Here is a 26,720-nt window from a genome sequence, read left to right as displayed (position 1 = left end):
CTAAACAAAGCAGAATGGACACAAAACCAAATACAATCATTCCTCTTTTTCTGTATCAGCAAGTTAAGCCACAGCTCTTCACCAAACATGGTCAGCCACAAACCTGAGAAGATACTGTTTAGATAACTTGAGTGGTGATATTTAGACAGAGCCCTTCCCTTTTCTCCTCTTTTGCTTATACCAACTTTTACAACAGCGGTTTAAGAAAAGTATACATCAAACGAGAAGAATCTCGAAGATAGACACTTTCATATGGAAGCTGACATGAAAATCCCATTAAAGCCCATGTTGCTTTGATAAAGTTAAAAAATCACTGAGGATCACATGGTGTTACTCTGTGCCTCTGCTGCAGTCTCTGTTCTCCTTCTACTGCTAAGGAGCCTTCACTTACAAAAATGTGTATCTTCTAGTCTTTAAACACATATAATTCTTACTGGCATCAGAGAAAACCATCTTTTGCTAGAAAAGTAGCATCCACACACTCAAAACTTACCCAAACTCTATGCATACAGCTGGCATTCCCTGCATAAGAAAGGATCCTAGTTCATAGAAGAATCCAAATAACAAGTTACACATGCGCTAGCATCCACTTCGGTATTTCAAGCAAAATTACACACACCATGTACGTTCACACCCGATCTCAGCTTTGTCAGTCAGACTTGTTCCCTGGCAATTCAGTTTTTGCTTGCATGTGTCCGTGAGAGTGCTCCATTCTACCTACTTCTTTCACTCTCTATGGCTTTAAAAACTAACTTTTAAAGTAAAAATTTGATACAGCTGGAAAAAAAAAAATGCCTTTGCAAACTCTGTGCTGGCAATGTCCAGTGTATCCAAACTTTTCAACTAAGCAGCATTAATTCTTCCTGTTTCTCCACCTCCCCCCCCCCCCGTGCTGTTGATAAGTCAAAAGTCATTTGGTATTGAAGATGGGCATCAATGAGGCAGACAGAAAGCATTTATCAGAAACAGATACACACCCCCAACTCCTGATGTTACCAAACAGAAGCTCGCGAAAACATTAACAAACAGGGAAGAAAACAGCCTCTTGCTGGGAAAAAAGAGATGCATCAGTATTTGGCATCCTGCATTAAACACAACTGCTGCACCTTGCCACAAATTAACTGAGCAACTTTTAAAGAGACAACATTCATTCAAGTTGAAGCATGTGTTTCACAAAACAAACCCAGTAAAAATTATTTTTTATAATAATACAGTTATCTGCTATAGCTGATGAAAAGCTTTGAGCTATGGAGAATACTAAGGTCAACATACAGACAACATAGCGTGAGGTGTCCCGGCCCATGGCAGGGGGTTGAACTAGATGAGCTTAAGGTCCCTTCCAACCCAACCCATTCTATGATTCTGATTTTATATATAAAGGAATGACAGGAATCAGGAAAAAAAAAAACCACTATAAAAATGAGGTAATTCCAAACCATATCTTAGGTAACTGTAAAATAGTATAAAATCCCTATGTTTCATATTACTTGCTAAAGGAACTTTTAAAGCTTCCATTAACTTTCTATTTTCTTCAACTTCTTTGGTGCAACACGTTCTATAAACATTTATTTTGGAGAAATTTATGCAAAATAGGTAACTGTCTTCAGATCCAAACATAAGAAACCACATTTTTTAAACTAGTCTCCGTTCTTAAAAATCCTTGTACTTAAGAGATGTGATAGTTCTGAATATCTAATTCTGACTGCTTATGAAATCAACAGATGTAGTCAAAACAGAAAGTCATTTAAAGCAGCATAATTTAACTATGTCAAACAGTTTTTTTCTTTGGCAAAGGACAAAACTGGAATCTACATTCACATACCAGTGGCAGAATTAAACATTTAAAATGTGAATACACTAATTGGCATAAACCCCACACCTAAACCTTCTTCACCTTCTGTCACCTGAAGATGACATGAGACAAACTGGGAACTTTTACCTTCCTTTTTAAAATAAGGATATGAAAAATGTGCATTATAATCAAGTATCATTTTCACCAAATGCTTTAGAACTTAAAATCCTCCCCATTCTGTCTACTATTTCCTTGTCTATTTATAGAATTAATCCTTTTTTTTTCTTTAACATTGCACTGAGAGTTCATAATATAAACAAAATTCACATAGAACAAAAAGCAAAGCTCATAACTATGGCCCCTCTTGATTCCTAGATATCGCCCTTTTACTAAAATAAGGTAAATGAACAAAAAAAATGAATAAAAGAACTTGGTTATAATAGGAGTTTTCTGTTTGTTGGGTGGGGTTTTTTTTGTTTGGTTTTTGGTGTGTTTTTCTGTTGCTGTTTTGTTTTTCTCTTCAAACTGGTGCCACACCATGCGGGACAGGCAACACAGAAAACTAGCAAACAAGTGCACATAGTTCTATCCTTAGTACACACACTTCCTGTCCTTCTCACACATGAAGAATGACTACTAGGCACAGCATGAATGTTCAGTGTGAAAACAAATCTGACTTTAAAAGCACCTGTTGGCCATAAAGGGCAGATTGCTACATTCAACTACAATGTCTTTAAGGCAAGGAATATCTTTCCAAATCCTAAAAGGGACCAACCCAGATTGAATTTTAAATTTTAAAAAGGAGGCCTACCAGAAAACTGGAGAGGGACTTAAAAAGTCAAGGGCATGCAGGGACAGGACAAGGGGGAATGGCTTTAAACTGACAGAGGGGACACTGAGATGAGACCTTAGGCAGAAGTTCTTTCCTGTGAGGGTGGTGAGGTGTTGGCACAGGGTGCCCAGGGAAACTGTGGCTGCCCCATCCCTGGCAGTGCTCAAGGCCAGGCTGGATGGGGCTTGGAGCAGGCTGGTCTAGTGGAAGGTGTCCCTGCCAGTGGTAGGGTGAGCTTTAAGGTCTCTTCTGACGCAAACCATTTTGTGATTCTATAAACATTTTTTCAATAATAAGCGAGATAAGAGATTATGTTCAATATTTTTAGGTACAGAAAAACAGACAAAAGGCATGCTGCGGTTCTACAACTGAAAAGTTCAGCAACAGCTCCTTCTCCAGTGCATGCCAAAACCTTTGACATGCTGAAGCCAGCCCAAAAATTATCTGAAGCGCTTTGAAAACAGATGTCAGCCAAAGTTCTTTAACAGGACTTGCACAGTATCACTCACATGATATGCAAATGGTTTTCAGATTTATTCTGAAATCCCAGGGGAGGATGTGGCCAAACCCAGCAGGTTTCCACCTGCTCCCCCCACTACCCTGCTCAACAAATACATCCTCTAGAAGGGCTCCTCCCACTGCCCACCAAGCCTCGGGCAGCACAACACCGGCTGTCCCAGAGCGAAACACCGCAGCCCCTTGGGGAAATACCTGTGCGGGGCCGCAACCGCTGGCGGCAAAGGCGCGCAGGGCTCGCGCAAGCCGGGGCACGCAGCGCGGGCAGGGAACGCACCTTGGGCCCAAGGCCGCAAGGCCGCAAGGCCGCGTGGGCACCCGCCGACGCCCCTCAGTCAGAACCCGGTGCGGCCCGGCCCAGAGCGGCGCTCACAAGGCGGGGCCTCGCGCCGGAGGCCGCGGTGAGCGGCACCGATCCTCCTCCAGCGCACCTGCCCGCGGGCCGCGCCACCGCCGCTCTCAGAGACCGGCTGCGCCCCACACCGCGTTCACCGCCCCTCCACGGCGCCGGGAGCCCCAGGAGCTGAGCGTCCTTGGAGGGCGGGCTCCTGCCGGGCCCGTCGCCGCAGAGCTCCAGCCACAGCACACGCCCGAAGCGGAGACGGCAACGGGCAACCGGGTGGGGGGCTGCGGCGGACGAGCCTATAGCGGGGCGGGGCTGGGCGAGCGCAGCCGCCCCGCGCTGAGGTGAAAGGGGGGGGAAGTCCCACCTGTCCCGCTGGGCTTGTCCGCGTCTCACCTGCCCGGGAACGGCTGCTCCCAGCGTCGCCTACGAGGCTTCTCGGCGCGGGGACCCCACCGGCAGCGGGCCGGGGGTGGGCAGCCTCAGGCCGCCCGCCGGACCGAGCCCCCCACCCGCTGCTGCCGCGGCGGATGAGGCCCAAGCCGGCTGAGGGGGGGGCGAGGGGCGAGAACGGGGAGCACTGGAATGACGGGCCGGACAGCCAATCGCTGCTGCGCACGGGAGCGCTAGCCAATCGGCTGCGGGGCTGGCACTGCGTAGGAGCTGCCACCGCCGCCTGCAGGTGCGTTGCGCGTGCTGGGCTGCGCCCTCGCCCTCCCGCCGGCGGGTCCGGGCCCTCAGATTACTGGGCCCTCAGCGGCACAGGGCGGGCCCTCAACGGCACAGGGCGGGCCCACGGGGCCGCAGCGTGGGCTCTGGAGCGCCGGTGTTGTCCCCGCAGGACGCTGTGCCCCTGGTCGGTCCCACCCGCAGCCTGGCACCGGGCGGCGGGTTCAGGCGCTCCCTGAGGTAACGCGGCCCGTCTTACGCGCAAAGGCGGCAAATGGGTTGTCTCCAGCCACTCACCCTGGCCGCGGTGCGGATAGGAACTCCTGCGGTACATGCATGGAAGAACATCTCGACCCCCAAACCGAGCCCGGGGTCGGGTTCACAGCCCAGCGACGGTGCGGGAGACGCCCGGCAGTGAGGCAACGCGTTCTCCCACAGCAACGGGCCGGGCTTTGCGGCTTCCTGAGCGTACTTGGAGGAGAGGACATTCCCACTGTGCATGGTTTACCATATGCTAAACGCTTCATCTCTCGACAGTGGTGCAGGACAGTGCTCGAAGCTACATGGCCAAAGCAAGGTGCATCTTTCTTTGAATTACAGCTTCTCCACAAGCAGTGGTCAGCGGGTAGGTGGCCTGCAAGCACTGAAGGGAAAACATTTGCCCTGTGTGGTATTAGCTACATGCAGGATTGCTTTCCAGTCCATCAGATTGAGCTGTGGTGTTACACATGACAGAACAAAACCCTAGTGAGGGTACTCAGAGGCCGTTTGAGAGATGGTATGATGTCCAGAACACATAACTTGTCTCTCTTGTGGTTTAAGCCCAGCCAGTAACTCAGCACCATGCAGCCGCTCACTCACATTCCCCTTTCCCCCTCTCTGGGTGGGATGGAGAGGAGAATCAAAAAATGTGAACAACATGGGTTGAGAGAAGAACAGTCCAATACCTGAATTATAATACAGAACAACTACTACTACTACTAATGGTAAGGAAAGCAACAAGGGGAGAGAATATAAAACTGAAGGGGGGAAAAGAAAAACAATAAACGCAACTGATGCACAATGCAATTGCTCACCACCCACTGACCAATACCCAGCCCAACCCGAACAGCAGTGGGTCCCTTCCAGGTGACTCCCCTCAGTTTCTATGCTGGGCATGATGTGCTGTGGTATGGAAAACCCCTTTGGCTAGTCTGGGTCAGGTGTCCTGCCTCTGCTTCCTCCCAGCTTCCCATGTCCCTCCTCACTGGCAGAGCACGAGACTGAAAAGTCCTTGATCAGAGTAAGCGTTACTGAGCAACAACTAAACCATGCTGTGTTATCAGCACTGTTCTCAGACTAAAGCCAAAACAGCACTGCACCAGCAAATACGAAGGAGAAAAAAATAACTTACAGCTGAAACCAGGTCTTTCTCCAATATCCCAGTTACTAAAGGAGACTAGGAGTAACTAGTAACTAGTTACTTCAATGACTGTCAAGTCCAGAGAAGTTTAAACACCTTCAGACATCCCAATTAAACATGTGAGCTTTCTTTCCAAAGCAGAAAGATTCTATTTGAAAATATACTATAGAAATAAATATAGATTTGGAATCTGCTTGTGAATACTGATGCTCACAACTCCAATATCCACATCAAAACCAAATGCACTATATGGAAAGTTATTTTCCCTACACACTATACCTCCAGAATGGCTGAAGAATTTTAACTAATTTCATATGAATCTCCAGTCAGTTCATAGGCATATGCAGAGTTTATCCTGTTAGTACTACTAAGCTACATGAGCTTTCCTCTAAAACTTCCAGCATCAGCTCCCACTAGAGAAAGAGTACAAGATTGTCTGGGAAAATGTTTTCACTCTGTCCTATATCAGAATGCCAGGACATTAAAATAAGAGTTCATGGGCTACAGTCCTCTTAAAATAACAACAATAATATATATGTCATTACATATATTATAATAATTATATATATATATAGCTACTGGTATTTCTAAAGGATTCAGAAAAAAACAATTTGAAAGGTAGTTACTTCCTATCCTAATAATTATGAGATTCCAAACTGATGCTTAAAGTACTGCAAAGTGATGATGTCTACTGCCACTGCCTAAATAGGTCTTGTGCATTACAGCAGGACATCCTCTGAAATCCTGGATATAAACACTGCCCTGCTAAGAATGGGGTTACTTGGCAGCCGCTCCTGTTGAGGGTACTATAATAAACAAAGGTTGGAAACTTTTTTTTAGTTCCTGTTTCAGGTTTCTCCTCCGTGACGCACCTTAAATGGTCCCTACGTAATTTATACTTTCATAAACTGGCCAGCACCCTCTGGTGGAAAAAAATGCATAGGCAAGATTTAGGGTTGTACTGACCTGAGTTATTTGAAAGGGTTGGCAAAGTACCCAGCCACGTAATGTCACTTTGGACAATGCCATTAGCCAGGTAATTTCCCAAGATTTTAATACAGTGTTTCTGTCTATAGTTCAACTGACATTTGATTGAATTTTCTTTTAATTTTCTCCTGAATCCATGAACAATACAATAGGAGGAAAAATGAACCAAATGAAAGTAGATCAAGAACTTGTTTGTTATTTAAGATTATAAACTATCAGTTTCAATAACCAAACTTTTTTTCTGTGTGCATTTGTCTGTCAGCATTGCTTGAAGCTGATTTAGAGAAAAACATTTTCAAGCTTTACCAAATTTCGTGCTTTGGAAATAAGTTACTTTAGTTAAGCCAATACAATACTCTTATTGGCTATCTGTGCTGAAGTAGCCTAAAATATTTTCCAACTTATTAGGGACAAACTCTAAACAAGCAGAAAAGTTGAAGTTTAACCACACATACTGTACTATGGTACTGTAATTATTGCCATGGATTGCAACTTTAAACAAATATGAACTACCCAAGGTCAGTGGGGTATCTCTAGATAGAACTAGATGAAATCTGATTTCTGTGCAGTAAAAATACATTGAAAAAAGTTCACTAGACAAAAAGGGAGTTAAAGAAAAACCTGAAAAATTTCTAAGTGCTAAGTGCAAAGAATATCAGAATTATTCTGGTAGTCTAGAGACATCTTATAAATCTTAAAATAATGTACACCACCACAGTTTCTCTTACTTCCACATCTTTGTGTGGACAACATGGACAAAGAAGGGGTCCTTTGAAGCTACGAGCCATTTTACACAGGCAGTTGACTTGTGTCATCTTGTATCTGAGCCCAGGGGAACTCCATGTCTTCTATCAGAGGACTTCTCTCTACAGAAGGAGAGAAATCAATCTTAAGAGACTATTCAAATACTGTGAAGTCTTCTGATGCATTATGAATGACTCTTGACCAGACACTGTGCTTTACACTGTGTGAAATTTGATTGTAACATCATCACTTCAGCTTTGACTAGCTTGACAAGTTTTGACACATTAAACCTCCAAATACAGTTATCTAATCTTGTTGCTTTGGTCATATCCCTTAATTGTTTTCACAAGTTTTTTCTTCCAAAAGCAATTGTGTATCTTCATTTTAAGGGCTTTTCCATTAATTCTCAATATATCTATTTTCTTACCATCACATTTCACTTATATCTAGATAGAGTCACTGTCCTTTACCTGCTTACTATGTTTTCAAACAAGCACCTTAGTATTGCCCTGACACTGCCTTTTACTGATGAATTATCCATCAGCCTTGCAAAACTGCCTCAAAAAATCATTCTTCATAGAAGGATGGGCATTTGTTTGGTCAAGGGCATTTCTCTAATGCCAGGTTGCTCCAAGCCCTGTCCAACCTGACTTTGTACACTGCCAGGGATGGGGCCGCCACAGTTTCTCTGGGCAATGTGCGCCAGCGCCTCACCACCCTCACAGGGAAGAACTTCTGCCTAAGATCTCATCTCAATATGTCAATTTAAAGCTGTTCCTTCTTGTCCTGTCACTACAGACCTTTATCAGAAGCCTCTCTCCAGATTCTATGTGAAAGAAATTCTTAGAAACTTGCCCTTCCCCCATCACTCCCAAAAAGTTTAGTGTCCTTACGAACAGTATCTGGTCTAAAGGGTAAATTTATCTGGAACTCCGTAACTTAGATTGCACTTGCATAGCACAAACAAAATCCAGCATGTTTGTTTTGCTTGACTAAAGCCAGTCAGCCATATCAAGGAGGAAACTTTCCACTTGCCTTCAAACAGCAATAACCACAAGCTACTGGGGCACGTGAGTGATGCTGTGGTGCAGCCCCTTCTGTACACTTGCAAGCTAAAGCGATTTCCACAAGGTGCCCAGTGTTTTGTGATATCTGTGCCACATTCCCTTTGGGAAGTATCGGCTGTAAACAAGTCTGTGACATATATAATGCAGTTGTGGAGGATCATGTCAGCTCACATGGTTCCCAACTCACAAGTCTGCACAGGAAAGAGCTAAAGCTGCCTGTATGGCTGCTTTGTGGACAGAAACCTATCATGAAGGAAACACAGCAAGTATTTCCTGACAGAACTGGTGAGCATCTTGGCTCTAAAAGCTGTGTCGAGTTCCATGGACACAACCTTGCTGCATCTGATTTCTAACTTGGATGGCTGCCTGACAAGATGGAACAATTCTACCAGCTCAAGCAAAACAAACCAAACCAGATAAGGAGGGGAATGCAAGAAGCAGCATTATATTCTGTTTCCCTGCTCTCCCAGTCAAAGCAACATTACATTTATTCCTCTCCTAGCAGTCATGTCTTCTTTACCCCATTCTACATCGTATTTTCAGTCCATACAAGCAAGGGGATTTGAGCAGATGTTTTGCTGAAATGGTTTATCTTCCTCAGTCTGTCCATATCAACCAACCTCCCACCCCCCAAAACCCCAAGGCCAGTAAAGATAGCTACATCCTTCAGCTGCATTAGCATTAGACAAACACACCCTTTGCCACCACATGAGATTAAAACCTATTTAAATTTAATTCAGCTTTATTAGAGAACAAAAGTCTTTGCTGGCATACATCTCTCACAATAAAATACTGGCAATGGTGATGGTAAATTTTAACCAGATTTAATAGTATCAGCTGTGTTTTCATGAATGTAAAGCAAAAATTCTTTCTGCAAAATTCCAGTTGTCCCAGGAAGGATAAGTCTGTCTCAGCAAATCACTGGTAGTATACAACTTGGTTGAGGATATATTAACTCCTCCAAGAAACTGCTTGTTACAAAGGCACTTAAAGAGCTGTCAACAGCCAGCTGCCATGAAGCAAGTTAAGGCTGGGCTATCAGCAGAAAGTAGCTTCAGTTCAAGATCGTGGGCTAGGAGGAGCTGTACCCTTATGCTTGCTGAGGACAGAATTAGCTCTACTCTTACATATGGCATAACATAAAATGCAAATGCTGCTGTCAAAAAGAAACATGACCCCCAGCCCAAGTGACTTGCCTTTGGCTCAGTGCAAGGCAGACTGCCATCACCCAGGCGGGGTTTTGTTTTGCTCTGAGAGCTGGACAAGGGTTTGGAGCACAACACTCCATCTGTTCAGGACTAAACCAGCAATGCTGGCAAAAAGGAGAAACTTCAGGAGGAGTTTGTCTCTCAGGAGTTGTGATTACTTGTTGGTACATGAGTATTAAACCACAGCTTCTTATAACACTTCAGGAAATGCAAGTTCCTTAGTAATTAAATACCTAAATATAGACACTGACACCACAGATTTGCTCTAGAAGCATTTTAATTTACAAACAGCAATTCCCATTGACTTTATACCATAAAAAAGGCAATTTACAAGCAAGAAACAAATTCATCAGAACAAAATAAAGCAGCACTGAAATATTCATGTCACAAATCTAAAACCAAAGTGAATACAAGAGTAAAATATCATTTGAATAAATATTTTAAAATTCATGCTATAAAATAATCCTTAATGGCAAGTTATTTATTGTTACAGCATCAGCTTAGCTAGCTTCATTTACTTCATATGGTGATGAAGTGTGGAGTTGTGAGGTTACCGGTTTATATTGCAAGATAATGACACCAAGTCAAGTCATTCAAACTGTTCAATTATTTCTCATGAAAAACAACCATACAAATAAAAGTTATTTAAAAATACCATTTTTCAGTCAGAAACAAACACTGTTAAATCGTGCAAGAGCTCTACCTCTAACCAGATACATAACCAGAGGCTTGCAATACAAGCCCAGCGGCTGACTTCATAGTGTATATACGAGTGGGAGAAGACAGCAGTTTCTTGTAGCCACCAGAGCAGGAGTTTCATGAACTAGAAGTGAACCTGCTCTGTTCCTGACACTCAGCTTCACACCCCCTGAAGAAACACAGGACACGGCTCTCAGGCTTTCTTGTTTGTTTAGCATTTCTTTTAAAAAATGTAAACTCTCATAAGTTAATGCTGTCAAAGGGATGTGCAAGTAGTTTTATATCTACAATATTAAATACAACTATCCTGGCACTTGTTAAAATACATGTAAAATGCACACAGATTATATAAACTTTGAACATTTTGAATGACTTTACTAAACTTCTGATTCAATCGCTGAGTATTATGAAATTTACAATTCATGAAATAAACAGATTCATATAAAGAATTTACATAATTCCCGAAATACTTTCAAATATAAAATTTAATAAATAACCCTGACCAGTCAAAAAGCACCATTCAAGGGAAAAATTCCCTTGGAAAATAGATTAGGTGTTGCATATTTGAGTCCCTTTCAATGGTTTCATGTGAAACCTCTTTAGAAAAATGACAATAAAAGAATCACAGTAAACTAATACAAAAATTCAAATAAGATATATATATATTTAAAGGTAAAGCTCATTCGATCTTTTCCCAGCCCTTGATTTTATTTCTGCTGTTCTTCTCATAAACATATTAAGAGGCCTCATTGTTTTGTCTGAAAGTAAACCAAAGGCTTCAGCATAAAACATGGATTTATGCTTGGGAAGACTGCATTAAAAACTATCAATTTAGGCCTACAGTATATTCTGCTGAACAGTGAACTGACAGTATCCTTTATGCTGTTGAAAGGTTTCACACTAAAATAGCTGAGCCAATCTTGAGGCCTTAGTGACCAAACTGAACTTTTAATAGACTGTATTTACAAAGCTGTTTTCTAAATGTATTTACAAGTTTAAAAGAAACAATAGGGAAGATAACTGATTTAAGAAAACTAAAATAGCTGTTTAAAACCACAAACATTAGCAAAGGTATAAAATCCTTTATTTTCACAGTTTGTCATAATAGGTTAAACATCTAGAGGAAAGGACACTGTCACTGTTTTCACATTTTTCTATAATTAAAAAGGTAGATTAAGAAGAGACTCAATTATGAACCAGCCTATATAATTTCATGATTTATTTTGCTGTCAAATATTTCTTCACATATTTTTTTTGACTTCTGCATTTATTGTAAATGAAATGTGTAACAGCTCTGTGCTAACTTAAAACTGTACAGACACATGACACTGTACAGTACTTCCATCATTCGCTTAAAATAACACAGCATACTCTGTTTTGGTGGACTTGTGAAATGAACTTCAATCACATAATGCTTCATGTTCCATGACAATGTTCATCCTGGCATACCACTATGTGACAAGGCACAATTTAATTGATGTTGCCAGGTTTGAAGTTCGTTTTCTACCAGAGTTACACACTTGGTAAGTGTCAATGTAAATGCTGGATGATGTTTTATGCTCACCTACGTATGCATCCTTTGAAGCACTGCTGGACTTTACAGTACTGTGTTATGGCTTGATAATTATTAACACTGCTAGCAGTGGAAAGGGTAAATGGCGCATCCACAAGAACAGGAGCAAGCAGAACTTGTACTGCTGAATCATGAGTTTGTAGAAAAAGTGATCATTTCCTGCCCCTTAACAGTCCTGTTACAATGTTTTGAACCTGAACCTGTACAATCAAAGTGATGTTGGTTTTTTGTTTGTTTGTTTGTTTTTTGTCAGAGACAATTTTGGATAAGTCACTCTTTGGTAAACTCAAACCATTTTAATACATTTACAAATACAAAGAACTAGATTTAAATAATGTTCAGATTGTGACATGGAGAAATTCAAGAAATATAAAATTAGTACCCACATCCTGCTATCCTCAACTCATACTTCCATGGAAAAAGGTCACACCAAAGGCACCACAGCACAGGTCCAAGATAAAGGGTGAAGAATAACTGTACATTTCTTGGATTTTGCATGTCTCAAACTTCATTTGTCAAAACACATTTTTTTAATTTTTTTTTTTGTTTTTGCATTTAATTACTTAAAACAAACATTCAGGAAAAAAAACAGTATCAGAAACACCAACTTGTTTTTAAGTGGGTAAACACATAGACTACCTTCCCTAGACACAGACATAGATTTTCCCTTACTGGAAACAAAAGTTCTGCTGTTGCTTCAAAGAGAGAAACATCTCCCCACCCTCTGCCTCTGTAGTGAGGCAAATTTTAGGACAAAAGAGGCAAATCCTGTGCTCAAATTAACTGCTCCAGTGGAGCAGGTGGGGCTTAGACTGTAAATCTGTATTGAGTGAAATGAATTCTTATTGCAGACTGTCACAATATTAAGAACTAGTGTATTTAATAAAGCTACTGCACAAATATGCCCCAACTTCACAGGAGCCAGAAAAGCTTGACAAGGTAGCAAACATACCTTTTTGCTTTCCTGTGATTTAGGAATGAGCTTTGCTTTTCTGAATTTCAGGAGTTAAACAGCATGTTCACAGATGGATTTTCAATATTTGCTAAACAAACATTAAGGCCCAATTATACAAAACCTGTATTTTAAAGAAGCACGTGATTAATTCTGTTCATCAGGTAGAATTTTACACAGTAGTGTTGCCAGTTCATGCTTTTGAGGTCTCTTAGGCTATTACTGTTTTTTTTTTGTTGGGGCTCATTTGGGGTGGGGATTTTCTGGTTGGTTTGGTGGTGGGTTTGTGTATTTTTTTTTCCTTTTTTTATTTTTTTCTTTTGTTTAACTGTTACCATTATGCTTCACATTTTATATATTATACTGACCTAAATGACAAAGTTAGCACCATATTAATAAAACACATTTGGTGAAACAAAAAAGATTTAGAGTATATTAAAAGTTGTTGGTAGTTCCTTTATGCAGAAAACAACCACGGAAAATAGTAGGGAAGCCATAGCAACTCTGTAATACTCACACATGAAATAACAGACATATTGCTTGAAATTCCCGTAGCGTATTTTTTATACAAAAAAAAAAGTACAAATTCCAAGTGCTGACATATCACTTGGAGCTTTAAGTAGGAAGTCAATGTGCACCTGAAAACAGCTCTCTTTGAAGAGACCTATTAAAACACTGCTTGGAAATACTGTAGTTAACAACATCGCTCTCAGGTTTTAACCAACCACAAAGAGTGATGAAGTTAAATTGAGTTACCTGGTATGGTTCTACAGTACGAAATGAAGGTAGATTCTGAGGCCAGTAAAAACACATTTAAAACCACAATGCTACTTTTAGGTTTGCTAATATTTCTTTTTAAGATATATATATATATAGATATATCTATCTCTATATATATAAAAAGGTCAGCACCACAGGTTGTCCAGCTTGCATTCTAGACAACTAACATAACCCCTCAACAATTTAACCATAATTTAATAGATTTATGGCATTTGGTTTATATATGTTATAAAGCAAAGCTATTAAACCAAGGTAATTCGCTTTGCTCACTTTTGCACACAAAGTAATAGTTGAATAAAATGAAAACCAAACAACATTCTTTTAAAACCAAAACCATCCTCCCAAAGTCTGACGTTCTAAATCCTAAGCAGAGAGGAGACCTAGCAGTTGTAAGAGTGGTACATGGTATAAACCTTGACATACTTTTACATTCACCTCAACCAGAATAGGAAAAGTGAAAGCATTTTATATATATAAAGCAAATTTATATATATAAACAGACTAACTACCAAAAACAGTTAGCAAAAGCAAACAGATTTCATCCTGACACACGGAAGGAACCAAAGCTGTAATACTCTCTCCCCCCACTGCTGTGTAACTCATTACCAGCAACAGGGCTTCAGAAAGAAAACAAGGGAAGATTACAGCTTCCTGGTGTATCCAGCAGAGCTGCCAATCTTTTTCTAATATCTTTCTCCACTGGAATTTGTGTCTTGCCAGATCAACCAGTAGGGACACTTCAGCACTCTTTCTATGCTTTCCCCAGCACACTGTCTTTTAGATTTTGAGCATCTTCAAAAGTAAAACAGAACAAAACACACCCCCCCCAACAAAACAACAACCAACCCAGCCTCCTTCAAAAACAAAGAATACTTATGTAGTCTTCTTCAGAAACCATTTCAAACTGATTTCCAGAAGGTCAGGAAAATTAAACAGCTGTTGTACTGAAGATTACTAAAATAATAATATTTTAAAAATACATTAGTAATGTGCTTGTCTGTGTTGCACTAAGAATGTAGTATTTTAATCAGATGCGTTAGACATTGCATGAATTTCCATACTAGAATCCATAGCTTCAGAAGCTGAAGCATCATTATCTACTTTCTGTTCTGCAAATGCTTCTGTTCTGTCCGGAGACTCTACCCTGGTTCTTACTTCTGTTACTCCAGGGTGATTTTTTCGCAAGTGCTGGTTGAGTGTACCCTGGAAAGGAAAACATTTTCCACAGATCTCACAGCGAAAGGGCTTGTCATCTGTGTGACCACGAATATGATACTCAAGTTGGTCCTTGCGGGTGTATTTCTTCCCACAGAACTTGCACACGAAAGGAGTGATTCCCATGTGCAATCGCATGTGTCGATCAAGGCTCCCTTTCTGGTTGAAAGACTTTCCACAGTAGATACAGATCAGCCTCTCGTTGTATGGGTACCAATGACCTCTTGCGTTTCTTTCCCGTGGACTGTTTTCATATCCTGGGTTACTCACCATGGATTCACTGTCAGCCCCTTGCACCAAGCCCTGAACATCACTGTGCAAGTGACCAGCGGATACCCGTTTCTGGCGTGCGCGACCCCCTCTGAAACAGCTTAGCATTGACCTGGAAGGACTCGTATTGCTCAGGCTTCCAAAGGTTTCCGACATACCTGTAGCCTGTGATGAGGCATGGGAAAACGAATAAACATGTTGTAAGACAGACCCATAGGAACCAACATTTACGGCTACCACTTGCTCTCCATCCACCATTTCAGTATGATATCCATCATCACCAAGCGAAGAGCTATCGGAGCAGCTTGGCCTGTCAGACTTCTCCATTTTAACTTTCACCTCTGCAATCTGACTTTCCCTTACTATCAGGTCTCCTTGCTCATGATCACCTTCAATCTGAATCTCATATTCAGAGATACTCCCACTGCTTCCTCGATCTGAATGCCCTTCTTCTTGCAGACGACTACGTAGAGTTTTGCCTGGAGCAGTCTCCATCCGAAGATCGCTGCCTGCTGTTGACTGTCGCACCTGAGAGCAATAGGGGGGAGATATCTCAATGGGATTGGCAAAGTAGCTGCTGTCCTTAACTCCATTGCGATTTTCAGGATTTTCTTCAGCACCAACAGTGACAGAGTCAACATCACCGACACTGATCTTCGAATGAATACTCTCCAGTATCTGTGTGCATTTATCAATGACGCACTGCATCTGTAGAAAGCTAGCTGCAGTTAGAAAACTAACAACATCCTTCAGCTGTAAGGACATCCTTCCAGTGTAACAAAAAGAAAGCAACTGTTCAAAAACATTGGGGTTTTTAATAACTGATATTGATAAGCCACTCATGGTGCTCAGCGCTGAATGGTCACGGAAATATGGAGAACTAGCAGCTAAGACAGCTTTATGGGCTCGAAATGGCTGACCCTGAATATGCACAATTATGTCACATAGCTTCCCTTGCAGGCGGAGCTCGTTTAACTGGCTCAGAACAGTGTTGCTGTACTCGGGCACATCAAACTGAATGAAACTGCTGCTGTCCATTTCTACTGATGTAAAGAGTAATCTGAAAGAAAAATAAGAAGATTTGCAGCTGAGAATGAATGCAGAGTTTTCCATTTAAAAAATAAATGCTTGCACATTTTGAAGTTAAATCACCACATTGATCTCTTTAAGGTGCATTACAACAAAACAGTTGGTATAAACACTTGTTATAATACAAAAAGTAAGTCTTAATCTACCCATTTCTTGTATTTCTATAATTTGAATTATCCCTCTGCAACATTCACAATTCAATGCTCATAATCCATCCCAGGTTCCCTGGGACAGTCTATGTCCTCAAAGGAACTCTGTAATTTCACTCTGATTTAACTCTAGGCAAGTGATTTAACTCTAGGCAAGTTAAAAACTTCAGAAGCTTTAAGAGGTGTTCAAGTCAGATACTACATTGATACTTGCATTGTTAAATTGCCCAAGAATGATCTTTGGAAGGTACTTTATGAGGTTTGAAAAACCTGCTAAAGAAAAGCGACAGGGATGTGTGTGTGCACGCACACACACAAATGTGTTTTAAAAACATTTAAGTCTAGATATGTCAGGGTTATCTCAGAGAAGATGACTACACTGCACAGGGACATTTCTGTTTAAACATTTACCTCCTTAGAAATTAAACTGCACAATTACTTAAAAAAAGTAAAAATCAATCTTTCAATACACACATCACAACCACGGAAATCCTGGTAAAAGGAAACATTTAAGTGTGGACTCAGTTCCGAACTATTTACCCAGTGTGTCAGAGGTTCCCAGATAATACTGAATTTGGGTCAATCTGCAAGGCAGCGTTTGAAGGGAAAGCGCTGGAGCCACCCAGGGACTCTCAAACTTTTTAAATCTCCTTTTGTGATTTTTTTAGACCAACCATGTGAACGTTGAAGCTCATCTGATACAGAAGCGATTTCTCAGCTACAATCATCTGACATTTGAACTCTAACCTAACTCAGAAGCCATGGGTACTCCAACTTGCCTGATACACTGGGAAAGGATGTTCCCAGAGGCTGTAGGGAGATGTTTACATTTCAAAACAAGATCTAAAGGATGTTACCGATTTTTCATGGAGTATTATCACAAAAAGGACACACATGCTTGTCCCCCTGAGTGTGTCTCACTGTAGCAGACACCACCCTACATTTCCAAGACTGGGCCCCTAATCCAGTGCCCCAAAAATCTTCAGGCTTTTACCGCTATTCTCATTCTTACTAATGTAGAAGTCTAAACACATAATATTGCCATCATACCTGTTTTTCCAACTGCATAAAGAGATCTCAACATCATCCATTGACTTCTGACGCAGGAAGCATGTCCAATGTATCACAACATACTAGTGGATATTTTTTTCTATTTATGTCTTATGTTACATGCTGTAATGGGACATATGAACAATTTAAATCAAATGATGAAAATTCAGACACTCTAAAAACAAAATCAATGGATATGAATATGGTAAAAAGCCTACAAGGAAGAGCTGGAGCTGTATCAGCTGACTGTCACTTAAAACTAACATTCATACTCTCTACAAATGGAACCTCTTTTCAGCAGAGCAACAAGACAGCCAGCTTCCTGACTTAACATTATGTCTGACTTAGAAACAGCCTAAAGCTCTCATAGAGCATTCAAAATCAGGTTGTCAGAGTTGCTGAACATGTTCTGTAAGATACCAGTGGGTCAGAGATTAAAATGGGTAAACCAGACATCATTTGAGTTTTTACAGTTGTTACGTGAAAGCAGGACAAGAGATGCTTTATGTGCTCTGCTGAGGGAAATAAGGATTAGAAGGTGGTTAGCAGAAGAGGTATAATCACAGCTATCTATACAAAAATACCTTTGGCAGGGCAACAAAGCCACAAAATGATTCAGAGCTCGTGAGCTGATGCAAGTCAGACACAGGTCAGAAATCAAACATTACAACAAACAAACCCCAGCCTAACAGAGGTGCAGTTAAACAGCAACCTCAACTGTGCTACCGAGCATCCCTGTACATTGTGCAGGGAGCCACTGCTCGAGTCCCCACCAGATGCACCCATGCCACTGGGAAGACAAGTTTCAGAAGTCAAGGATACATGTTTGTCAAGTTGTTGCTCACCTGACAGGGCAGCAGGCTTCCATATAAACCCAACACAGGTGACTACCTTTAGGTGTGGGGCTTATGAGCTCTGCACAAATGGGACACCAGGACATTCCTGATTAAGTTTCTCTTGACTAAGCTTGTACATTCATATACTTTTCATATACAGAAAGTGGCCTTCCTCTTTGCCTCATACTTCCCTATGGGCTCTTACTCAGCAAAATGGAGAACAACTTAGTCCTACGCAAAATATTAAAATACAAATTGTCACCACTTGCACCAGTCCAGACAGAAGGAATGAATGAAGGACAAGTACCTCAGTAGAAGGAAAATGGACATTTTATGCCTTACCATTGAGAAAAAAAGAAATGTTCTTTTGATCATGGCATCTTAGTATCTCTAAATGAATTCATGTTCTCTAGGACATGGCCACACATTGAAAATGGACTGTGACCACATCCCAGAGAAGCAGGAAGAGAGGGACATAAAGAGGAAAGGGATTCACAGTGATCCTTGCATATCACAAATCTTCTAGAACACCCAATTATGTCCACAGGCAGATGTATCCACAAGTAACTCGACATTCTTGTTCTCAGATTTGTTTAATCTTTCTTTTGGGAAACGAAGCAGCACATTTTCCTTAAAATGTTAGGAGTAAACAGCACAAAACCTGGTAGTGAGTGGGGAAAATGATGGAGCTAAAAGTCTGCAAGTGTGGCTGTCAATATAAGCAGTAAAAAAAAAAACAGAAATAGGGATCAAGGGAATATACAGTATTGCTCTGAAAGCAAACAGATCAAGTCCAGAAAACAGCCTAAAAAGCAGCGGATCATGAGTTTCTCTACCCATCTGCTCTTGAAAGAAGAAAGCAAACAAGCTACAGCATGCACTTGACTACTTTTCCACCTTAGTCTCCTTGAAAGACACATCCTTCCTGTGACCTTGAAAACATCTGTAGAAAGCTGGGGTAAAATGACAAGAATTTAGAACAGCAGCAGCACTTGGCAGAAGAGAAACCCTTTCCTCACTTCCAGCCAGACTCTGAAATCTCCAGTTGAAGCAGTCCAGGAACTGACAAGGATGCCAGTGAACCCCACATTCAGGGTTCATTCAGGGAGGATTGTAGCAGGAACAGTGCTGAGACTACAGTGATTTTGCTGGGGTATTCCAACTTCATTGTATCAGTTTGGGAAGGCAAGACCTGAGGAAAAATGTGGCATTACACATGCCAGAGCAGGCACCACTTGCAGTGTTTTACTGACGAATAATAGAAGAATAATCTTATTTATTCTTCCAATTTTTTAACAGCTTCCTCCAAGTTGAAAGGTCTCCCTAAGCTCTTCTCTTGGGGTGAGGAGAGCAGCAGAAAGATACTCTAAAGCACAAATTAGCTTTGGACATATCAAAAGTTCAGAATGAAGACAATTTTATTTGTATTATACAAATTCAAGCATTTGAAGGGTAATGAGAACTAAGATAAGTCATAGCAATGTCAGGTACTCTCATGGTTAAAAAGTAATGTATTTTGTCTTGCTTTAGCTTCCACCCCTGCCTGCGGCAGAGTGCAAAGTTAGGTTAAAGTCCTGTGAAATTTAAATCCACCTCTGGGCACTGGGCTATGAACAGGTCCTCCCTCAACCTTCCTGCACAAGCAGATCAAAGTATTTGAGGTTTTTATAGATGCTATATATCTAAGAAATCGGCTAAAGGCTTTCTTGTTTTAAAGCACAGCCAGAGCTGGACACCAAGTTCACTAAGTCTTAGCAGGGCTCGGTGTTGAGCCTCCTGTCTATTTCTGTAGGAGATGATCCAGTCACACCCAAAAGAATCGTATCAATTCTCTTCACGCCTGCATTTCATTTATTCATCAGGGTCTGACACAGCAAACATAGACCATAATATGAATTTACTAGTAGTGGATTGCTGCCCTGTGTCTTCAAACAACAGTGCTCATTGCAGTAACCTGTGAACATGAGAGTGATACATTTAACATTTCACATTAGATTTCAACAGAAACTTACTTTAAAAATCATGTTCTAGAAAAGCTCTTGTTTCACTTAAAAATCCAAGAATAGATGGTGACAAAACACACTCAGCATTTTAATTTTACTGACATCATACAGTAGCAGCAGGGAAGCATCATATAACTACAACACGAAGCTGTGTGTCTGCCAACGCCGTATTAGTTTCTGCTTCTGAGTCTGCACCTGTTTAATTTCATTCACCACTGATGTATGATTTGCTGTTATCATGGACAGGTGAGTAATACAAATTCTGCTCATCTGAACTCACACAAAGGTGTGAGAAAAGATCCCCTGCATTTTCTTTAGTTAGCTCAGCAACATGGGTTCCTTGGGGAAAAAACAGACATTACAAATCACAGCTGTGTCTGAAAACTGAAATACATAGAAAAGTTAAGAGGATCATAACAAAAATTAAGACTAAAGCAAGAAAAGTGCTCCATGCCGCCAAGAATGGATACTCCATATATTCCTGCTCAGTATACAGAGAAAAAGCAAGGAAAGAAACAACCATTTCTACAAAGCACTACACTCCTCACTTGCACTTTGGAGCATTGAGTGTTTACTACACCAGCTGTGAAAAGACATCATTGCAAACATGTATTCAAGAGAATCTTAACCTAGGAATATAACTCTTTTATCTGTGCTCAGGGAAGATCTAGGGCAAAAAATCTTCATCACCCTCACTCCTTTCTGTTTAAATTTGCATTTCAAATTTGCCTTTGTTTTCAGATTACAGCAGCCACAATAATTAACGCTGTACCAAAGGAAAACTACAATCAGATACTTCACAGTCTCGGGGCATTCCTAAGAGTCCTCTTTAAATAATCTTTGAAATCAGGAAAGAAACTGATCATACAGTCTTTTGCAAGTTCATACTCATAACAGTGAAGTACTATATTCTCTTTGAAAAGCCAACATACAGCAGAGTGCCCTTGCATGGCCTTAATGTAGTGTGACACACAGCGCTGCTGCCTTGCTGAAAATCTGGCTCTGAAGCACGGTCAGCTTCCCTACAGTGAGGAGACAGATTTTAGTATCACAGGAATTAATAAACAAACAAATAAATAATGTAAAAAGGCAAGCTACTCTCCCAACAACTGAGACAATTTTGTGCAGAACTACAGCATACTTATAATAATACAACAATATAGGCAGTACTATGTAAATACATAGCATTGGGTTTTGCATCAATTCCTCCTAAATTCAAGCAGCCATTTTCTTAAGAACTCTCCAGCCTTTAAACATCATGAAGGAAACTAAATTATATTTATCTCAGGTGAGGTGATCAGATTCTGCTATTTTCTATAGATTTAAAAATCAATTGCACTAAAGGTTTTTCCAGAAACACATGCAATGAATACTACAAATAGAGCCTTGTGTATTCCCAGCTCATCCATGCAGTCTATTTCATGCTCTGTACAACACACTGCCAGAGGCATCCTCCTGGTGACAGAAAATATACCTAATGACACACTTCGCAGTGCAATTTATGCACTAAAATCAGAGCCATGCATAGACATCTATATAAAATTAGAACAACTCCTTCCAACCACAGAAAGAATGACTGGGGGAATGTTTCCACTTGGCACTTAAGGAAACACTTGGAGCTTAATGGAAGAGGCCTATATAATAAGTCTTTGTGTACTAACTAGATTTTTCTAAACTTTGACTGCACTACATAGAACTAACATTTAAAAGCTCTTTAACATATTATTTATCAGCTAAGTCATAGCATTCTGGCAAGCAAAAAGCTGTTGAAACCTTACTCTGTCTGAATTTGGTCATCTAGATGTTACCTGATAGCAGTAATTCACAAGCACATGGCTATTAATTAAAACCAAAGAAAACACAAAGCAATAGGCTTTAAGATCGGTGATAAAATTGCAAGTCTCTGCCTGACCACATAAAGTAATAGCTTCATCCATTTTCTTTCAAAGCTTCCCTCGAATGCAACATTAAATAAGTATGTACTTAGTGCTCAAATCTTTGTCATGTCAAACAACACAGTCTCCTAAATCACTCTTATTTATACTCTTCTTTTGTGAAGAAGAGTTTTCAGGGAATTACAAAGCTGAACTTTAGAAGCATTAACCGCCATAGAAGAATAAATCAAACAAGAATCTTTGCTTAGGTTGATTTGCATTCCTTGTTTTTAAACTCAAATATATTTAAACTTAGACACATTGAAGAGATTGCTACATACAGACATGAAAGTTTGATATCTCAGAATAAGTAAGTGACAATCATGGACTCAGATGGAAGCTTAACAAAGGTGGTATGGAGATCCTAAGAGATGCTACAGCACAACAGAACATTCTGTTAACATTTCTGTTGCAGCATGAAACTTCATTTTGTTTGCAGCATCTCCAATAGGATAAAATGCACTTTATGGCATCTTTTATACCTCCAGCGATCTGAAACCCCCTTCCAGCTCAGTTCAACACATCATTGTTAGATTCACCTCTAACAGGTAAATAAAACTGCCAGGATGATTAAAACCAGCTTGCACAAGCCTGTGCTTCTACATAAACTCCCTGCCCACACTTTTGTTATGGTCAGTACTATTTTAAACAGTCTACAGTAAATTCCTGATGCAAAAGCCATCCCCCCCCCCCCCCCCAAAAAAAAAACCAAAATGAGAACTACGCTACCTTTCTAGTAGTCCAGTATCAGAGCAATACAGAAGTTGTGGAAATGACCACATCTCTCAAAAATAAATGGCTATGGAAGCAATTAGTTCCTTTCTTAACAAAACAGGATTCAAATCCCCATTCCTCCAATTGTCAACCATTTGCAAATCACTATAATTTTGATTCACAAAGTGTATTATTTTGGGGAAAGTCTGAACTAAGCAAAAAAAAGGGGCTGTTGGAATCAAAGGAAATATAGACAGTTCAGCCAACACTTGAAATAGTGTATTACCTGTCGTAAGCATACAATAAAAGGTGCATATGTCTTATTATTCATCAGAAGCCAGCTTTGAAATGAGTCTGCTTCACTTCTATTTTAGACTAAAATACAGAACTGGTAGTGGAGACTACAGGACAATTTAAAGCTTCAATAATTTCCCTCATAAAAATGCAGGAACCCCACAGTTTCCTCAGAAACTGAAGCCAGTCAGTACAGGCCGAAATGTAGTTACTAGAAAACTTTGTTCTTGCACAATTTTATCAGTAGGTATCAGAACAATAACAGTGAAAGTCAACGTCATCATCCCTCCTCTGCAGACACAGAGGCAACTCTAAAAGTACCAAACATCCACAGTGAAACCAAGGGTAAAAGTCCTGTCTGCCAGGCAAGGAGCATGGCAGGACACAGTCCCATCACCTGCAGGGGTGAGCAGCACATCAAACCCCTCCACTCTGGGCAGGGGGATTTTTACTAATTCAGCCTTTTGCCTAACAACTGAGAAGTGTTTATTTTTACCTCACCAACATTCGCAATGTGATGAACAGAAAATCACCTGAAGGAAGGGGTGATTTTAACAACCAAATTAAAAAAATTGATTTATGTGTGTATATATACACACATGCTAATAATAATGCTACAAACCTAAGCTCAATGCTTAGCATGGTGCAACAGGGGAAATTATTGGAAGTGCAAATTTAGCATTTCATAGAAAGAAAAAAAACAAATAACCCAAAGCAAAACAAATAAACCAGAAGCCTCTTATTTGAGCAAATATCCAAAGACAGCAGTTGTGAAACTGAAGTCCAACCTTCGTCCCTTATTCTCAAATTGTCTTCCTCACAATTGCCTGTATGGAAGTGATTAAAAGAGTAAGAAATGAAACAACTATTGATGCATAAACAAAGCTTCACCCAACAATTGCAACCTCAGCGCAGATCATCTCTACATTCTGGCTCTGGAAGTTACTACAGAAGTGATGTGACAAGACCCTACAAGTGATGATCACAAACTTATTTTGTGCATCAATTTCATTAGAGACATGCTATATAAACCTAAACAGCTACTGTCCACACTTTGTGAGCACTGACAACTCTGAGCTGCAGGCTTCCAGAAGTCACTGTCAGTAGGAAGAAACCTCTTTAGCTGATAGCATGAGACTCGAAATACATACACCCCCCCAGGACTTCAAGTGGGATGGAAGAGGAGAGGGTTTTTGTATCTTCAGCTATTGCAATAAATTGTGTGCTACTGATGTAATACTTGGTTCCTGTTACGCATTTTAATCTATCTATTCGTTCGTTTATTTTACCCAGTCCCTCTTCCTCAGATCACAGCTGTCAGGCACCAGCGTTTCTTTTAATCCAGGAAGTACCTGTATTCTCTAGCTATCAGCAACGTTTTCTGCAGTAGATGTAAAGCAGCTCTGACAAACACGCTTCATGGTGCTGTCCCAGCCCGTTACTTCTGACAGGCTCAACCCTGCGCAGCTCTCACCGAGCCGGCAACGAGGCACCGGCACACCCCAACCCCACAGGCCGGGAGCTGTCCCAAGCTGCGGTGCAGCTAATCCTGTGCCACCTCTCCTTTCTGGCAGCCCGGCTCTCCGGTATCAGTGTCTCTCGGACCGCTCGGGCTTCTTCCAACCTCACGCTCGGCTTCGGTTCGCTCTAAAATCAACCCAACTCGGCGCTCACCTGCCGGGGTTTTGAAGGGCGCTGACAGGGACCGGGGCTGTCCCCACCGACCAGCAGCGGCCGGAGCGGACACCGGCCCCGGCCCGCCCCGCTGACAAGCCGAGAGTGCGCCGGAGACGCGGACTCGGGTTACGCGGCGCCGGCTCCAGGCGAGGCGAGGCTGGGAGCAGCGCAGCCCCAGCGGGAGCCGCTGACACCGCTCCCACACGGGCCCTGCGCCCCGTCCCGGCCGCTCGTCCCGCAGCCGCCGCCCCTCCGGGGCCTGTCAGTGCGCCGGGACACCCACACCCCCCACTTCCCCCCGGAGAACGGCTTCGTCCCACACGGGAGCGCCGCGCCGGCCCCCGGGCCAGGCTCCCTCCGCACCGCGCCGGCCCGCCTGCCGCTCACCCGGAGCTGTCAGCGCCTCTCACATGGCGGGTCCCCGGCCCGGCTCCGGCCCGCTCCCACCGCCGCTTCCCGCCCGCTCCCGCAGCTCCTCGCACCCGGAACTGGTTCCGCTGGCAGCGCTTCCGCTTCCTGGTGACGTGCGGCGGGCGGAGCCGCCGGTGCACCGGGCCGGGCCCGTGCCGTGGCCTCCCGTGTGCGGCAGTGGCAGCGCTTAAGCTTCAAGCGAGGCCGTGCGGGGCAGAGCCGCTCCCGGGGCTGCGGGTGGCGCCGCGCTGTTAGAAACGCACCACAAGCGGGCAGTGGCAGGAGGTGAAAGCGGTGGAGATCACCGTGAGCGGCTGGAGCTGAGCTGCCCCCCGCGGGGTCTGTGCTCGGGCGTACCCGGCTGTGTATGTGCAGAGAGGGGCCCTCACCCGCGGTGAGCCGCTGCCTGCGCGGGGCAGTGCAAGGGAGGAGTTAAAGAGTTCGCCCGTGTCCCTCCACCCTTACCCCTCACTCGTTGGCTGGCATCCTGCACCTGCTGGTGGATTCACTGCTGCACCACACAGCTCATGGTGTGAGTCAGGAGTCTGGTGCCACTGGGTACCGCCAGAGCACCCGCATGGTCCGGCCTTGCACATCACCTCCGAGGGGTGTCTTTCTCTCGCTATAGAACAGATGGAAGAGGTGTTGATGGGTTACCAGATAAAGGAGCAGACGGGGAGAGCATCCTGACCGGGGGCACAACAGGCACACGAATGGCAACTACCTCAACACCAAAGAAATGTGCCCAATCATTCACTTGCTGTGTCAGGAGAATCAGGTTTTAGTGTTCTCTTCGGCCAGGCTGGCATGTGCTCAGTGTTTCAAGAAGACACGTTACTAGACACACTTTTTCTTTATATATTTAATAAAGTTATATATCAACAACTTTTGGATTTGTACTTTTGTTTGCGCTCTTATCGTTTTGGCAAAAGTGAAATATTAAATACTAGTACTAGACATGCATTCCTTTCATTCAAGCTTAAGAAAACATTTACAAAGTTGACAGGTAACATTTATTAAAACATGTTATACAAAAAAGGGGCATGGGACTCTTCTATAAGAAGAAAATATTGAACAGTAACATTAAATTAAAACCATGCTGTACAATTAGGACAGCAATATTTATAGACAAAACTATCCAACCTCTGCAATACAGGCATAACATCTCACAAAATATCAAGATATGCAAATTTACTATTATAAATGACTTGTTTAGAATAAAAACTTATAGCTCATTAAGGAAGATTCACTTGACTTGCATAAACAGTTACATTTCTGGAAGAAATATGGAATCCCATGAATAATAAAACAAAGGAGCAGCAATTGACAGACACAGGCTTCAAGCAAAAATCAGAACTTACAATTTAATCACATTAAAATATATCATCATTTTGTTTTCCAGCATCTTCCCCATGGGCACTGGCAGTTTACAGCTAAAGAAGCCTAGAGAGCCAATAAAGCATTTAAATGACAAAAAAAAAACCAACTTTCCTATGTTGTTTTGAGAAAGGTTC

General features: G+C 41.9%; 2 protein-coding genes and 1 long non-coding RNA gene across 11 annotated transcripts in view; 1 reads left to right on the top strand and 2 right to left on the bottom strand.

Moving 5' to 3' along the window:
- RALGPS1 (Ral GEF with PH domain and SH3 binding motif 1) overlaps positions 1 to 4,024 on the bottom strand; it is a 75,893-nt gene extending 71,869 nt beyond the window's left edge. For 3 of the 8 annotated variants that reach the window (XM_061476644.1, XM_061476651.1, XM_061476652.1), the window contains exon 1: positions 3,880 to 4,024. The gene's annotated coding sequence lies outside the window, so the exon portion shown is untranslated. Of the gene's footprint in view, positions 1 to 3,850 lie in introns of all 8 variants that reach the window. The other 5 variants (XM_061476647.1, XM_061476645.1, XM_061476650.1 and 2 more) reach the window with 3 other exon arrangements.
- Positions 4,025 to 4,260: 236 nt separating this feature from the next.
- On the top strand, positions 4,261 to 6,387 carry LOC133281291 (uncharacterized). Its single transcript, XR_009747453.1, has 2 exons — positions 4,261 to 4,777; positions 6,280 to 6,387. It is a non-coding gene; the product is annotated as an uncharacterized LOC133281291 (long non-coding RNA).
- A 3,432-nt stretch (positions 6,388 to 9,819) lies between these two features.
- On the bottom strand, positions 9,820 to 25,288 carry ZBTB34 (zinc finger and BTB domain containing 34). 2 transcript variants are annotated; one of them, XM_061476802.1, is made up of 3 exons: positions 25,183 to 25,285; positions 17,338 to 17,460; positions 9,820 to 16,109 (listed from the first exon to the last, which is right to left on the bottom strand). In XM_061476802.1, exons 2-3 carry the CDS (start codon positions 17,376 to 17,378, stop codon positions 14,588 to 14,590), a joined length of 1,563 nt encoding a protein of 520 aa, XP_061332786.1. In that variant the 5' UTR covers positions 17,379 to 17,460; positions 25,183 to 25,285; the 3' UTR covers positions 9,820 to 14,587. The 2 variants fall into 2 exon arrangements, with proteins under 2 accessions (XP_061332786.1, XP_061332787.1); XM_061476803.1 differs by lacking the exon at positions 17,338 to 17,460 and having other exon boundaries at positions 25,183 to 25,288.
- Positions 25,289 to 26,720: the final 1,432 nt, after the last annotated feature.

The sequence above is a fragment of the Pezoporus flaviventris genome, unplaced genomic scaffold (assembly GCF_033815535.1).
Source record: "Pezoporus flaviventris isolate CSIRO_AGI_PZ_B2104156 unplaced genomic scaffold, CSIRO_AGI_Pfla_v1 ptg000097l, whole genome shotgun sequence".
NCBI classification, from domain to species: Eukaryota; Metazoa; Chordata; class Aves; order Psittaciformes; family Psittacidae; genus Pezoporus; species Pezoporus flaviventris.
This window is presented reverse-complemented; position numbering and strand designations above follow the sequence as displayed.